Below are 13,573 nucleotides of genomic sequence, written 5' to 3' on the forward strand. Positions count from 1 at the left end.
CCCCTTGTTATGTTACCACATGATGGCCCAATATGGAGATTATGCAGATCAATTTATCAAAATTTCTACTGAAGTTACTAAATTCTGCTCAATTGCAAGTATTGTTTAAAAGGGCTAGGTCTAGACTACTCACAACTGCAATTTGAGCCTATAGGGTGTGTAATTAATTAATGCTTGGTTACTTGTAATGGACCTAGAAAGTTGATGTTAGTTCCTCATTTGTTTTTGTTTGTTTTGTTTTAAGTTTTATCATGTTTTGCTTTGGCCTGATTACAAATTTAATAAAATAGTAATAAATAAACTTGATAATTGAAATTGTTCCTGCTGCACGAAAGCGCAAAGGAGGAGCAATCTGAAGAATAGAGAGGTGCTCTTCTGGTGGGTCCAGACACACTAGAGCCAATCAAATGCCCATACTCCAGAGTTTCCCAATGTTTCTGGCTTTGTGGACTAATGGGGGGGTAGAATAGTTCACCCAAGCGACGACAAGCGTGAGTGCACATGCACAGCTCTAGTTACACAAGTGGCATGCCGTTCACACAAATGGAACACGCTTTCACACGCTCGCCCACTGCTTACACAAGTGAGGATGCATGTACGCACGCACACTCGCTGGCCCTTTCCACAGTCTAGTTGCAAACCCCTCATGGGCCATTAGTGGGCCATAGCCCACAGGTTGGGAATCCTTGCCATACTCAGCCTGTCACTGCTTCCACTATTCTCTAGTGCAGGGGTTCTCAACCTAGGCAACTTTAAGACTTGTGGACTTCAACTCCCAGAATTCCTCAGCCAGCAAAGCTGCTCCTGCTCTAGTGATTCATTAAGGATCTATAGACTAGGGAACTCCCTACTTCAGTGACAAAATCTTAGCTACACTGTTGACTACTGTATGCTATTTCATAATGTTCTGTGAACATTATATAATCTTCTTTCCTATTTCAGGCACACAACCACTATTTGAATTTGCAATGACCAATAAAGAAAAAATCTGAATGAACTGTCCTTGTCTGAAAGTATTTAGGGTTTCACTTAGCCAGAGTTAATAAGATGGTTGCATGCCTCAAGATATTGTGCAACACTTAAAACATTTTAAAGTGTTATATAAACTCTGCAGGACAAAAGCTATTCTTTGGAGTGTATTCAATCTCCAGAATTATTCCAGTCCAGACTATATGACTTATTTACATTTTCAGGCTAAGCCTAAGAACAATTCGGTCAGAGATCAGTTCTTGATTTGCTTTCACATAGCAGACAGAATTTTGCCAGATTAAACCCTTACTACTCTCTGCTACTACTAGGGAGTAGCTATCCTTACTCTCTGACTGGCAAATACAGATCTTAAAAAAGAATAAATTCTGCAAATAAAAAGGTATAAAAGTGTACGTGTGTGGCAGAAATCAGTATTTTAAATGATGTGAAGTATATACAAAAAGTTTTCTCAGTTGACACATGGCTATTCTTGAAAATACAGTATGTGATGTTCAGTTCTTAGAGGCAGTGAGCCAAACAGACTGCAATCAATATCTTCTTGTGACTTTCATTAAAAAGCTTCAAAAATGAGGGATGGGTGGGAATTAAGCTACTTGTTATTTTCAAAAGTGACATAAATTAAGGAAGTATGAAAATTTCATTTTGCATTTCTAAACCAATGTCAGTTGATAGGTCACAACTACATTGTTCTACAATCTAACAATCATTTCAAAGGGGGTTTTCCTTTAATCATCTCTCTCATATATTACTCATGTTAACTTGATTTATTGCTCAGAAAGCTTTCCCCAATGAATTACCCAAGAATTATTCCAGCAGCCATTTCCAGAAATGTATGCATGACCACACACACACATTAAAAACCACCTCTCTCTCACCCAAGCAGAAGATCTGTGTTCTTAGCATTTTTTCTAAGACAGGTAAAGAAGAAGAACAAAAATGGAGGTCAATGTAGATGACACCAATATTGCAAGCTGCCCCATCAGCCTTTAGTTAAAATTTAAGGGGGAAGATCTGTGATGGCTTCTGAGATAGAACACATTTTCCATTGGTTCAAGGGCTATTCAAAGACTGTATTCAAAAGTGAGTTGATTTAAGGCACTTCCAGTCAAAATCCTAACTTCCCCAAAATGCTTTAAGGCAGGGCTGAATATTTGAGGACCTGCCCATTCTGAGGACGAAGTATGGTTTTAGGCTCATGCCTCAGCATGCTGAAGAGCTTTGGGAACTGGAAGAAAATGCACATGCCTATGGAGGGCAACACTTTTGGCACTCTGATTTATGAGCCATTCCACTCTGTGATCTTCCTTTACCCTCAAGACATCACCCAAATTAACTTACTCAATTGTTTTCTCTATCTGTTCTAAGATATGCCAGCGAAACAGGGACACTAACCTCACAATCAATACAAATGTCTTGAGTGGCGCAAAAAGCCCTGGAAAGATGCATGCTCAGCATCACAAGACAAGACAGAAAGACCTGCACATGGATTAGAGAACAAACAAAAGTATACAAAATCAAGAGAGTAAAAGAACTGAAATGGAAATGGGCTGGTCATATAGCAAGAAGAACTGATGGCAGGTGGACCAAGGCAGTCATAGAATGGATCCCGCTTGATAAAAAGTGTCCATGATGGTGATGATGATGATGGGATGATAATGATGTTATTGTCAATGATGATGATGGTAGTGGTGGTGGTGGTGGTTTTCTCTAGTCTAAGCCAGGCATGTCAAACTATCGGAGCTTTTTCTCCATTGCCGGCAATGGGGTGGGCGCGGTTTTGGGATGTGTCCAGCCCGTGGGCTGGCAGTTTGACACCCCTGGTCTAAGCCATAGAATTTGCCATTCCAGTTCCACTCCAGCCCAATTGCTGGGTACCATTCTGCCCATGCTCCCTTTCCAGTCAAGGCCTTGCTCTGAAAGACTCCACAGAGTAAGGGATGTTGCTCTGAGATTTACTCCATCCCATTCTAGGTCACTCACAACAGCAATTAAAAAGCCACAAATACAAAAAACAAACAACCAAGAACAACTGCCATCTTTTGCATCAATGTCCTAGATCAGTGATGGCGAACCTTTTAGAGACCGAGTGCCCAAACTGCAACCCAAAACCCACTTATTTATTGCTGGGTGCCAGGTGGGTGTGGCCCACTGGGTGGGCATGGCTGTGGTGGTCATAGAAGACTGGGTGGGTGTGGCAAAGGTAGACATGGTCACCTTGATGTTGCTTGTGGTGGGAGATGCCTGTGGGGGCCAGGCAGGGTTGGGAGAGATCCAGGAGGTCTCTGGCAGGGGGGGAGGTGGGTAGGAGGCTTGTCCTGAGGGGTGAGGCGAGGCAGGGCAGGGCAGGGGTGCTATTGTTGCAGGGCAAGGTGAGCCAGGGGCTGGAGCAGCTGCTGCCTGACACCATAGGTCCCCGCACACAGAGGCCAGCGAGAGCATGGGTGCTGGGATGCATCCAGCCACGTGGGACCTCGGCGAGTTAGCAGGCAGCTGGTTGAAGAGGGACGGTTGCCATCTCCGGGGCATGGCACGCGTGCCCACAGAGAGGGCTCTGAGTGCCACCTCTGGCACCCGTGCCATAGGTTCGCCACCACTGTCCTAGATTCTTAACAGTTGGACATTTATTACCAGTAGTACAGGTAGTCCTCAACTTGCAACAGTGGTGGCGAACCTATGGCGACTGTTAAACGTTACAATGGCACTGAAAAAGCGACTTATGATCGCTTTTCACAGTTACAACCTTTGCAGCATCCCCCTAGTCATGTGATCAAAATTTAGATGCTTGGCAACTGGTTCATATTTATGACTGTTGCTGTCTCCCAAGGCCATGTGGTTCCCTTTCACGACCTTCTGATAGGCAAAATCAATAGGGAAGCCAGATTCACTTAACAACCAGGTTACTAGCCAGACAGTCACTTGTCTGAAATGGTATAGGTTCTCCTGCTTGAGCAAGGGGTTGGACTAGAAGACCTCCAAGGTCCCTTCCAGCTCTATTCTGATTGATAATTGCAGCTGTTAATCACTTAACCACTATAGCAAGAAAGGTCGTGAAATGGGGCAAAATCACTTATCAAATGTCTCACTTAACAACAGAAATTTTGGGCTCCGTTGTGCTCGTACATCAAGGACTACCTGTACTTGTTTGATATGATATGGCAATTTCTGTAGGCTGGACAAATAGAATGTCTGAAATTTGCAATGGTGGTAAATAGTGGCAAATATCTGGAATGGTTTTTTTTGTTTTTTGTTTTTTTGCAAAGCTTTACCCTAGACCAGGGGTAGGCAACCTTGGCTCTTTTATGACTCATGGACTTCAACTTCCAGAATTCCTGAGCTAGCCATGCTGAGGGGAAAGGGAAAGTTTCCAAGCTGAGCCATGCTGGCTCAGGAATTCTGGGAACTGAAGTCCATAAAAGAGCCAAGGTTGCCTACCCCTGCCCTAGACTCACACACAAGAAGGGCTAGAAGGGCATCAGCAATCCTAGTCTACCAGTAGGGAAAAGCAGTGTTGGAACTTACATTGAAGAATCCTTAATATTTGAGCTAAATACAACATTTTTAGACTAGCAGAAATATATAAATTGCACTTCTTTAAAACAGAACAGAAATGTGAAGTGATAGTTTTACTCGTTTCTTGGGGCTGAACTACAATGCATCTGTCCATGGAGGATTAAAGTCTGCTCTAAAGCCCAAATTGATACATGGAAGATAAGAACATATGGAACATATTTGCTTCTTTGAAATATGTAACATTTACTTTGCCTTTAAAGACTTCAGTTCAATTTACAATGTAACACTTACAATTGAATGCCAAAATAAAACTCAACATCATAAATTAGCTCAACCAAGTTTTAGGATAAAGAGTTACTTGTTTAAGAATTAATCCATTAAAAGTGGATAAAGCTTGCAAAAAAAATTATATTATATCAAACAAGTATTACTTAGTGGTGGGATTCAAATATATGAACAACCAGTTCTCTGTGTGGATGCTGCTTCTGGAAGTCTATTCTGGGCCATATGCAGATTGTTAAAGATCAGTTGGTATTCTTCAAAACTGTAAAAGGGCCTAGAGCAGGGCTTTTCAACCTTTTCACCCAATGTACCACTTTTAGGATATGGCAATATCCGAGTACCACCAGTCACCTAGCAGGGTGTCAAAAACTTGATGACCTCCCCAAAAAAGGAAAAAAGTGATAAAGTAGAGGTAGATCTCGACTTACAACAGTTCGCTTAGTGACTGTTCAAAGTTACAATGGCACTGAAAAAGGTGCCCCCCAAGCCACAGCCGAGCAAGACAGCGCCCGACGGTGCTCTTTCTCCTGTCTGAGGTTTTCATTGTTGTGAGCATTTCTGTTGAGGATTGGCAGTGGGGGTGGGGTGGGGGTGTTTGGTTTTTATTCCCCCCATCTGCTGGGTTGTTGCAGCAGGTTTTGGTCACTTCACATGACACTGGGACACTATGACCGTCATAAATATGAATCAGTTGCCAAGCATCTGAATGTAAATCACCAAATCCTGGAGAGGCTGCAACATTCCAGCTGATCGGTGCTTCTTCTGGGCTCAACAGCAGCACCAGGATCACTGCTGCTTTCCAGCTGATTGGTGCTTCTTCAGGGCTCAGCAGAAGCACCAGGATCAGCGCCGAGCTACAGCTGGAGCCTGGTACTGATCCTGGCGCTTCCGCTGAGCCCTGACAGCCCTGCAGCTCCAGCCATCTCTCGCTCAGGCTTGTGCGGTGCTGTCACCGGTTCAGCTCATTCCCGTGCCTCGCTACCACTTTTCTAGGATGGTCACGTACCACCTGCCAGGTGCCAATGTACCACAGGTGGTACCCGTACCACTGGTTGAAAAGCCCTGTTTTAGAGACCAAGTGCCCAAACTGCAACCCAAAACCCAGTTATGCATCGTCGGGTGCTGGGTGGGTGTGGCCCATTGGGTGGGCATGGCCCATTGGCTGGGCGTGGCTCATTGGATAGGCATGGCTGCGGTGGTAATGGCAGACTGGGTGGGACTAAAAAGTTCAATCAATCAATTCCAACTTTGCAAAATCTTTTTTTTTTCCCGCGAGAACTTGAAATTGCGTGATTGAACCTTTTTTTTTTTTTTTTTGCACATGGCGGCAGAGGCCTAAAGCAAAAAGGTTTTATAAAACCCAGCTGAAGGTCTAGGACTGGGGCAACGGCGCGCGTGCCCACAGAGAGAGCTCTGAGTGCCGCCTCTGGCACCCGTGCCATAGGTTCGCCACCACTGTTTTAACCATCCTGAACATCTTAATACCTTAACCAAACTTGCCTGTTCCACCAGCTATGTCTGATTCCAGATTATTTATAAATAGTTTAAAATATTCCAGCCCTAGAAGAGAGCACAAGGGGCTCCACTAATTTCATCTTCCCCTGAACAAAATTTCCATGTATTTATTTTGCTTTTTTATTCCTAAACCTTAGTTTAGCTTATCCTCAGGATCTCCTCTTTTATTCCATAGATGTTAAACCAGGGGTCTTCAAACTTGACCCTTTTATGACTTGTGGACTTCAATTCCCAGGTTGGCTGAAGAATTCTGCCTGGCTGAGGAATTCTGGGAGTTGAAGTCCACAAGTCGTAAAAGGGCCAAGTTTGAAGACTCCTGTGTTAAATTGGCTGAGACCTTGTTGATGAGGGACTTTATCACAGGCTTTTTTATCTAAGTAGATTATGTCTCCTTGCTCACCTGTAACCATATATTTATTAACATCCTCAAATAGTCTAGTAGATTAGCTAGACAGGGCCTCCCTTAGTGAAGCCATGTGAGGTATCCTTGAGAAAAGTCGGTGTCTCCATGTATCTGGTAATTTTATCTTTATAAAAATCTTACAGAACAGATGTTAAGCTGACAGGCCTATAATTTCCTAGATCTCCCTGGCAGCCCTTCTTAAAAATGGACATTACACTGGCCACGATTCATTCCTCCCTACAGAAACTGAATGTAGAGACAGGTTGCATGTTTAAGTTAGTAGGTCTACAAAGCTTTAAGATCCTTAATAACTCTTGGATAGATGCCAAGAGATGGAATATACTTTAGTATCTGAAGCAATTAAAAATAGGAACAAATCATTGATAAACTCACATTGGATACTAGGATAGAGCAAGCTGACAGTTCCCAAAGCAAGAATTAATTCTTCCTTTTCTGAGCAGAATCTGCTATGCCCTCATAACTTGCAGATGTTCTGCTCTACTGAAAGTAAAGGCAATGCCCACATACTGCAGCTGAACAAAGTGATGTTGCAGTCTGCAGGTCTGGCAGACTGCAGGTACAACAACCAAAGTTCTGCACTCACTTACACGGCTTCTGACCTTTCAGTATATAGAGACAGACCTTGTTTAACGACCATTCATTCAGTGATCAAAGTTAGACCAGTCATTCAGTGACCATTGCAATCGTTCCAGTGTCCCTGAAGTCATGCGATTATGATCTGGGTGCTCAGCCACTAGCTCGCAATTATAACACTGCAGCATCCCACAATCGTGTAATCATTATTTGCAATCTTAGCTGTTGTTTCCAACAAAACAAGTCAATGGGAAAGACAGCAGGAGGTCACAATTGGGTACCAAGTGACCACTAGATGCTGCAACTATGCAGGATAGTTTTTAAAAACTGGAAGTTTTTAAGAAGAGACTAGACTGCCAATTGTCTGAAAGGTATAGGGTTTCCTGCCTGAGCAGGGGGTTGGACTAGATGAGCTCCAAGGTCCCTTCTAACATTATTATTATTATTATTATTATTATTATTATTATTATTATTTCATCCAACAATAGCAACTGGAGCTGCCAGAATTGCCATCATTAAGTTACTGCATGACATTGTTCTTTACTATCAAATCACTTAGTGATAAAGTTCCCAGTCCCAATTATTTTTGATAAGCAAGAACTACTTGCAGTTTAAACAAACTTATTGATATAACTAGGCTATATAAGGTTGTATGGTAGGACAGGACAGGACAGGACAGGACAGAACAGAACAGCATAGAATAATCCTTCTGTTTTGTCTGGATTAAATTCATTTTCTCTCATTCATCCAGCAATAAATTCTTCAGTTTTACCAGAATCGGCACACTTCCAATCCATTTCTAGGTGTGACTAGTTCACCATGCCTATGGAGATTCTCAATCAGGTCATGGCTTTCCAAAGTTGCTTTTTCCTAAAGGAAACTGGATTTTGTTGGTTTTTGTTTGAAACTCTTTTGCTTCTCATCCAAGAAGGGTAATTCACTGTATACTGCAATTGAGGGTGCTCAGTTACAACACCAGACCTAAACTCCGATTTGAATAGTTTGAAGCATCCTCCAAGATTTCTTGGAATTGAAAAACAAAATCTTGCTTAAGTATAGGAAACTAAACATAGGTGAATAATTAGCATTTTTCAAACATCATTCTGACTTTTGAAAATGACATACTATTTGTTAAAGGGTATTGGAATATCTTAGTGTTGTGTAAGAAAATCAAGTAATGAATGCGTATGATTCCCAAACAAATATTATAAACATATCACAGGACAATACTATCCTTCAATCATTAACTATTAACTTCAGGAAATTTCTAAGTACATAATCGATTAACTGCAATCCAGCAAGACAATGTATTTTTACTTTTATTTCTTGATCTTACTACATGAAAAGACAAGCAGAAATACAGTAATGTTCCCTTAATGCCGATATAATAAAAAAGCAAAGTGGCCTTCTTAACTATAATTTGGATTTATACACTGAGAAACGATAGCTTTATTTTATAGAAAATTAATGCAGCCAAAAATTACATCAATTGCCCAAGTAATGCATCAGTTATCATTTGCAAAACATTGTGTTCAATTAATAATTGAATAATTATTCAATTAATAATAACAGGATATCGCCTTACTGTGTTGTATTTTAGCACTGAAATTTTATGCTCTTAGTAGAAATTGCTACAGAAGTCAGTATAATTTTCTTCCAAATACAGTAAAAATACACATACGTAAGGCAGTATGTGTGAGATGGCACAGTGCTTAATAAGAAGAAATGGCTGATTGTAGACTGACCATAACACTATAGAATTCAAACAGACAAGCATGTGCCACACAAAACCCCAGACTTAATAACTGTTGATAAGAAAGGCAAAAAAAAGTCTGGAGAGTAGACAGTGCTATAGCTGGAGATACAGCAGAATAGAAGAAAAAAATACAGCAGAATAGAAGAAAAAGACCTAGAAGCAGAATGACTGTGACTTTGCTGTGTCCCAAGGCCCTGTGATTTTGCCTCCTTCTGACGAGCAAAGTCAACGGGGAAGCCAGATTCACTTAACAACCAGGTTGCTAACTTATCAACTGCAGTAACTTACTTGACAGCTGTGGCAAGAAAAGTCGTAAAACGGAGCAAACCCCACTTAACACTTAGCAACATAAATTTTGGGCTCAATGGCAGTTGTAAGTCAAGGACTACCTGTATGACCTTCCAGGTTTACACACAAGGGGACATGACACACATGCTTTACAAAGGATTGTGCACTTGCTCAGGCAAAGAAGAGATGATCTGACCAATGAGCCTGGTCAAACTTCTTCAAGATTCACACCCCAGAATCAGGGGAAGTGACCTTGGCTCTTTTATGACTCGTGGACTTCAACTCTCAGAATTCCTGAGCCAGTCCACGAGTCATAAAAGAGCCAAGGTTGCCTACCCCTGCCCCAGATGGAGCATTCCCAGCCCAGTGGGGCAGATGGCCACAGCCATGAGATCAAAGCACTGCCCCCTTTTTACCCCCCCGGAGTGTACCAAGACGCCCTGGGGCTTTGATCACATGGTCATAGCTGCCATCTTCACTTTTTTTAACCTCCCCCATGAGTTTTGACCCATTTCACAATCGTTCTTGCCACAGTTGTTAACCGAAATCACTGCAGTTGATAAGTTCATAACCCCGGTTGTTAAGTGACCCTGGCTTCCCCGTTGAACCGACTGGTGACAAAAGGGGATCACATAACGCTGGGACACGGCAACAGTCATAAATATGAAGCAGTTGCCAAGCATCTGAATTTTCATCACATGATCAAGAGGATGCTGCCAAGGTCCTCTAACTGTGCAAGATGGTCATATAACGCGCATCTTTCAATGCGGTTCTAACTTTGGACGGTCACTAAACGAACTGCTGTAAGTCGAGGACTACCTGCATTAAGAAGTAGTCGCCCAAAGTGGTAAAAGGGGTGGGGGGGGTAGTCGGGTTTCCCAACCGCTTCCTCCGGGTCGTTTTGCCCTTCTGCGAACATTCAGACGCGCTTCGATCGTTTCGATCTGAGCGACGCTCCGCTTTCCGAAGCCGAGCGCCGCCGCTTCCTCCACCTGTCTCCGGAGATTCGCATCTTTTTTCCCGGGCGGCGAATTTCTTCCTTCTCCCCCCCCCCCCACACACACACACTCACTCACTCACACTCGAAGCCGGCCGGCTGCCTGCCTCCATTCATTCGCGGGGAAGCGGCTGATTCGGGAGCAAAGCGGGGACGGTGGGGCGGGGAGCCCGGGGGACGCCGGCGACTCACCAGAAGAAGAGCCGCGAGCAGAAGTTGGCCTCCCACGAAGGGTTCGGTTTCTCGTCCCGGGAGGGAAGCGCCTCCATCGGCAGCCCTCCAGCCGCTCGCCGACCCCGCCGGGAGAAAGCCGAGGAGCCTGCGCGGCGGCCTCGGGAGGCCAAGACTTCCCCTCGGGCAGAGAAGGCGGCCGGACCGGCGAGCGGGCGAGCTCGGGTAAAGGCTGGAGGCGCTTCCGGGCAACCCGACACCCGGCTCACCCGCCGCGGCTGCCTGTAGAGGGAGCTGCGCCTCCGAGCCGGGCAGCTGGCAGCCCGCCGCGGGCGCTTAAAAGCGTCCGCCTTCCTGCCTTCCGAGAAGCCCGGGAAGGCTCGGCGGCGGCGCACGTGCCCAGGCCGGCTGTCTTTTCCGCGGAAGTCGAGTGGGACGGAGGCCGCCTTCTTCTAAAGCCAGCCGCCGGGAGGCAGGTCTTAGACCGAGGGGGAAAAAACACCTCCAGATCGAAGGTGATTTTCAGCTGCCGGATCGATTGCAGCCCCTGCCGGCAGCGCGCCTCGGGGCCAGCAAAATTAGCCGGCATGGAAAGCTCAAATGCTGCAGGCGAAGTTTCGCCAGAACTGGCACGTTGGGCGTCCCTGCCCCTAGTCTTAATCAAGGAGAGAAGCCACCTGGCATTAAGGAGAAACTTCCTAACGGTGAGGACAATTAACCAGTGCAAAGGCTTGCCTACAGAAGTTGTGGGCACTTCGTCACTGGAGGTGTTTAGATAAAGTGCAAAGAAGAACAACTAAGATGATTAAGGACCTGGAGACTGAAACATATGAAGAACGGTTGCAGGAATTGGGTATGGCTAGTCTACAGAAAAGAAAAACTAGGGGTGACAGGATAGCAGTATTTCAGTATTTGAGGGGCTGCTACAAAGAAGAGGGGGTCAACTTATTTTCCAAAGCACCAGAAGGCAAGACAAGAAACAATCGATGGAAACTAATCAAGGAGAAAAGCAACCTGGGATTGAGGAGAAACTTCCTAACAGTGAGGACAATCAACCAGTGCAAAGGCTTGCCTACAGAGGTTGTGGGCACTTCATCACTGGAGGTTTTTGGATAAAGTGCAAAGAAGAGCAACTAAGATGATTAAAGACCTGGAGACAAAAACATATGAAGAACAGTTGCAGGAACCAGGCATAGTCAGTCTAGAGCAGTGGTGGCGAACCTATGGCACGCGTGCCAGAGGCGGCACTCAGAGCCCTCTCTGTGGGCATGTGCGCCATGCCCTGGAGATGGCAACCGTCCCTCTTCAGCCAGCTGCCCACTAACTCACCGAGGTCCTACATGGCCGGATGCATCCCAGCACCCATGCGCTCGCTGGCCTGTGTGCAGGGGCTGATGGTGTCAGGCAGCAGCCGTCCCGGCCTGCCTCACCTTGCCCTGTGACAATGGCACCCCCACCCTGCCTCACCTTGCCTCGCTTCACCCCATAGGAAGAGCCTCCTGCCCACCGCCCCACCTGCCAGAGACCCCCTGGATCTCCAACCCTGCCCGGCCCCAACTGGCGTCCCTCCCCACGAGCAACACTGAGGTGATCACGTCCACCTTGGCCACACCCACCCAATCTGCCATGACCACCACAGCCACGCCCACCAAGGGGACCACACCCACCTGGCACCCAGCAATAAATAAGTGGGTTTTGGGTTGCAGTTTGGGCACTCGGTCTCTAAAAGGTTCACCATCATTGGTCTAGAGGAAAGAAGGAGTAGGCTTGATATGGTAGCAGTGTTCCAATATTTGAGGGGCTGCCACAAAGAAGAGGGTGATTTCCAAGGCACTAGAGCACCAGCAGGCAAGACAAGAAACAATGGACAGAAACTAATCAAGGAGAGAACCAACCTAGAACTAAGGAGAAACTTCCTAACAGTGAAAACAACCAATGGAACAGCTTGCCTTCAGAAGTTGTAGGTACCCCATCCCTGGAGGTGTTTAAGAAGAGACTGGACAGCCACTTGTCTGGAATGGTATAAAACCTCCTGCTTGAGCAGGGGGTTGGACTGGAAAACCTCCAAGGTCCCTTCCAACTCTATTCTTTTTGATTGATCGATCGATTGATTGATTGATTAGCAGCTGAGCCCCTCCCTCATTTTGGCTTGTTCCCTCCTGCCTGCAAAGGATTCACACACCTCCATCCAGGGACAGCTTGGCAGAACCGGAGAAATACTCCCGCTTGAGCCCTGTCCATAAAGATAAACCAGATCATCCATTTCCTCGCTGGTATTTTGAAATTGTTTTCCAATCATCTGAATGATCTTCCCTAAAAAAAAAGAGAGAGATGGTGAGAGACGGGATGAAAGTTGTCTTACAAAGCTGGATTCAGTAAGTTTTAGCCGCCCTTGCTGAGTTTAAGTTACACTGACATTTGCCACCGGACAGCTGTTCTCAAGAAAGCAAGTGGTCCAAGAGGGGAAGAAGATGCTCACAGGTCTCTTTACATTTGACAGTTACATCTTTGAAGACCGATAGACAAAGCTGCTCACCTGCCAGGCACAACCCAAGACTTGTCAGATGAGCCTAGGGCAGGATTAAGTGGCAAATCAGCAGTAAATGAATTGGTGCACAGGCCTAATCAGAGAGCTGTTCCCATGTATTCTTGGAGTATAAACCTGTGAATAGATGTGACTCCCCAAATGAGAGACATCCTGTTTGCTCACACTTACCATTCTATTGATCAGCAAGCAGAATGCTGTCCTCTTATAAATGGGGTGGTTTCAAGGCTCTCGACTTTTCGTAGTCCCTCTTGTACTAAATCAGCGTATCTCAACCTTGACAGCTTGAAGATGTGTGGATTTCCATTCTCAAAATGACTGATAAATTCTGGGAATTGAAGTCCACACATCGTCAAGTTGCCTAGGTTGAAAAACACTGCACTAAATGAAAAACTACTCTTGTCTGCACAATTTAGCTCTTGATATTCTTAATATAGATTCAAGGTTGACTGCCCGGGTCAAGCCTTGCTTCAACGTTCTTGCAAGGCTGGGACCTCTTAAAGTCATTCAAGGCATGAGAGA

General features: G+C 45.0%; 1 protein-coding gene across 2 annotated transcripts in view; it reads right to left on the reverse strand.

The window, feature by feature from the left end:
* The window catches only part of ABCC4 (ATP binding cassette subfamily C member 4), a 182,880-nt gene extending 172,024 nt beyond the window's left edge, over positions 1-10,856 (reverse strand). For both annotated transcript variants that reach the window (XM_039337655.1, XM_039337654.1), the window contains exon 1: positions 10,528-10,856. In XM_039337655.1, coding sequence (XP_039193589.1) covers positions 10,528-10,604 — 77 coding nt within the window. In that variant the 5' untranslated portion in view covers positions 10,605-10,856. The remainder of the gene's footprint in view (positions 1-10,527) is intronic.
* Positions 10,857-13,573: the final 2,717 nt, after the last annotated feature.

The sequence above is a fragment of the Crotalus tigris genome, unplaced genomic scaffold (genome assembly GCF_016545835.1).
Source record: "Crotalus tigris isolate CLP2741 ecotype Arizona unplaced genomic scaffold, ASM1654583v1 scf7180000017685.4511686, whole genome shotgun sequence".
In the NCBI taxonomy this organism is placed as follows: Eukaryota; Metazoa; Chordata; class Lepidosauria; order Squamata; family Viperidae; genus Crotalus; species Crotalus tigris.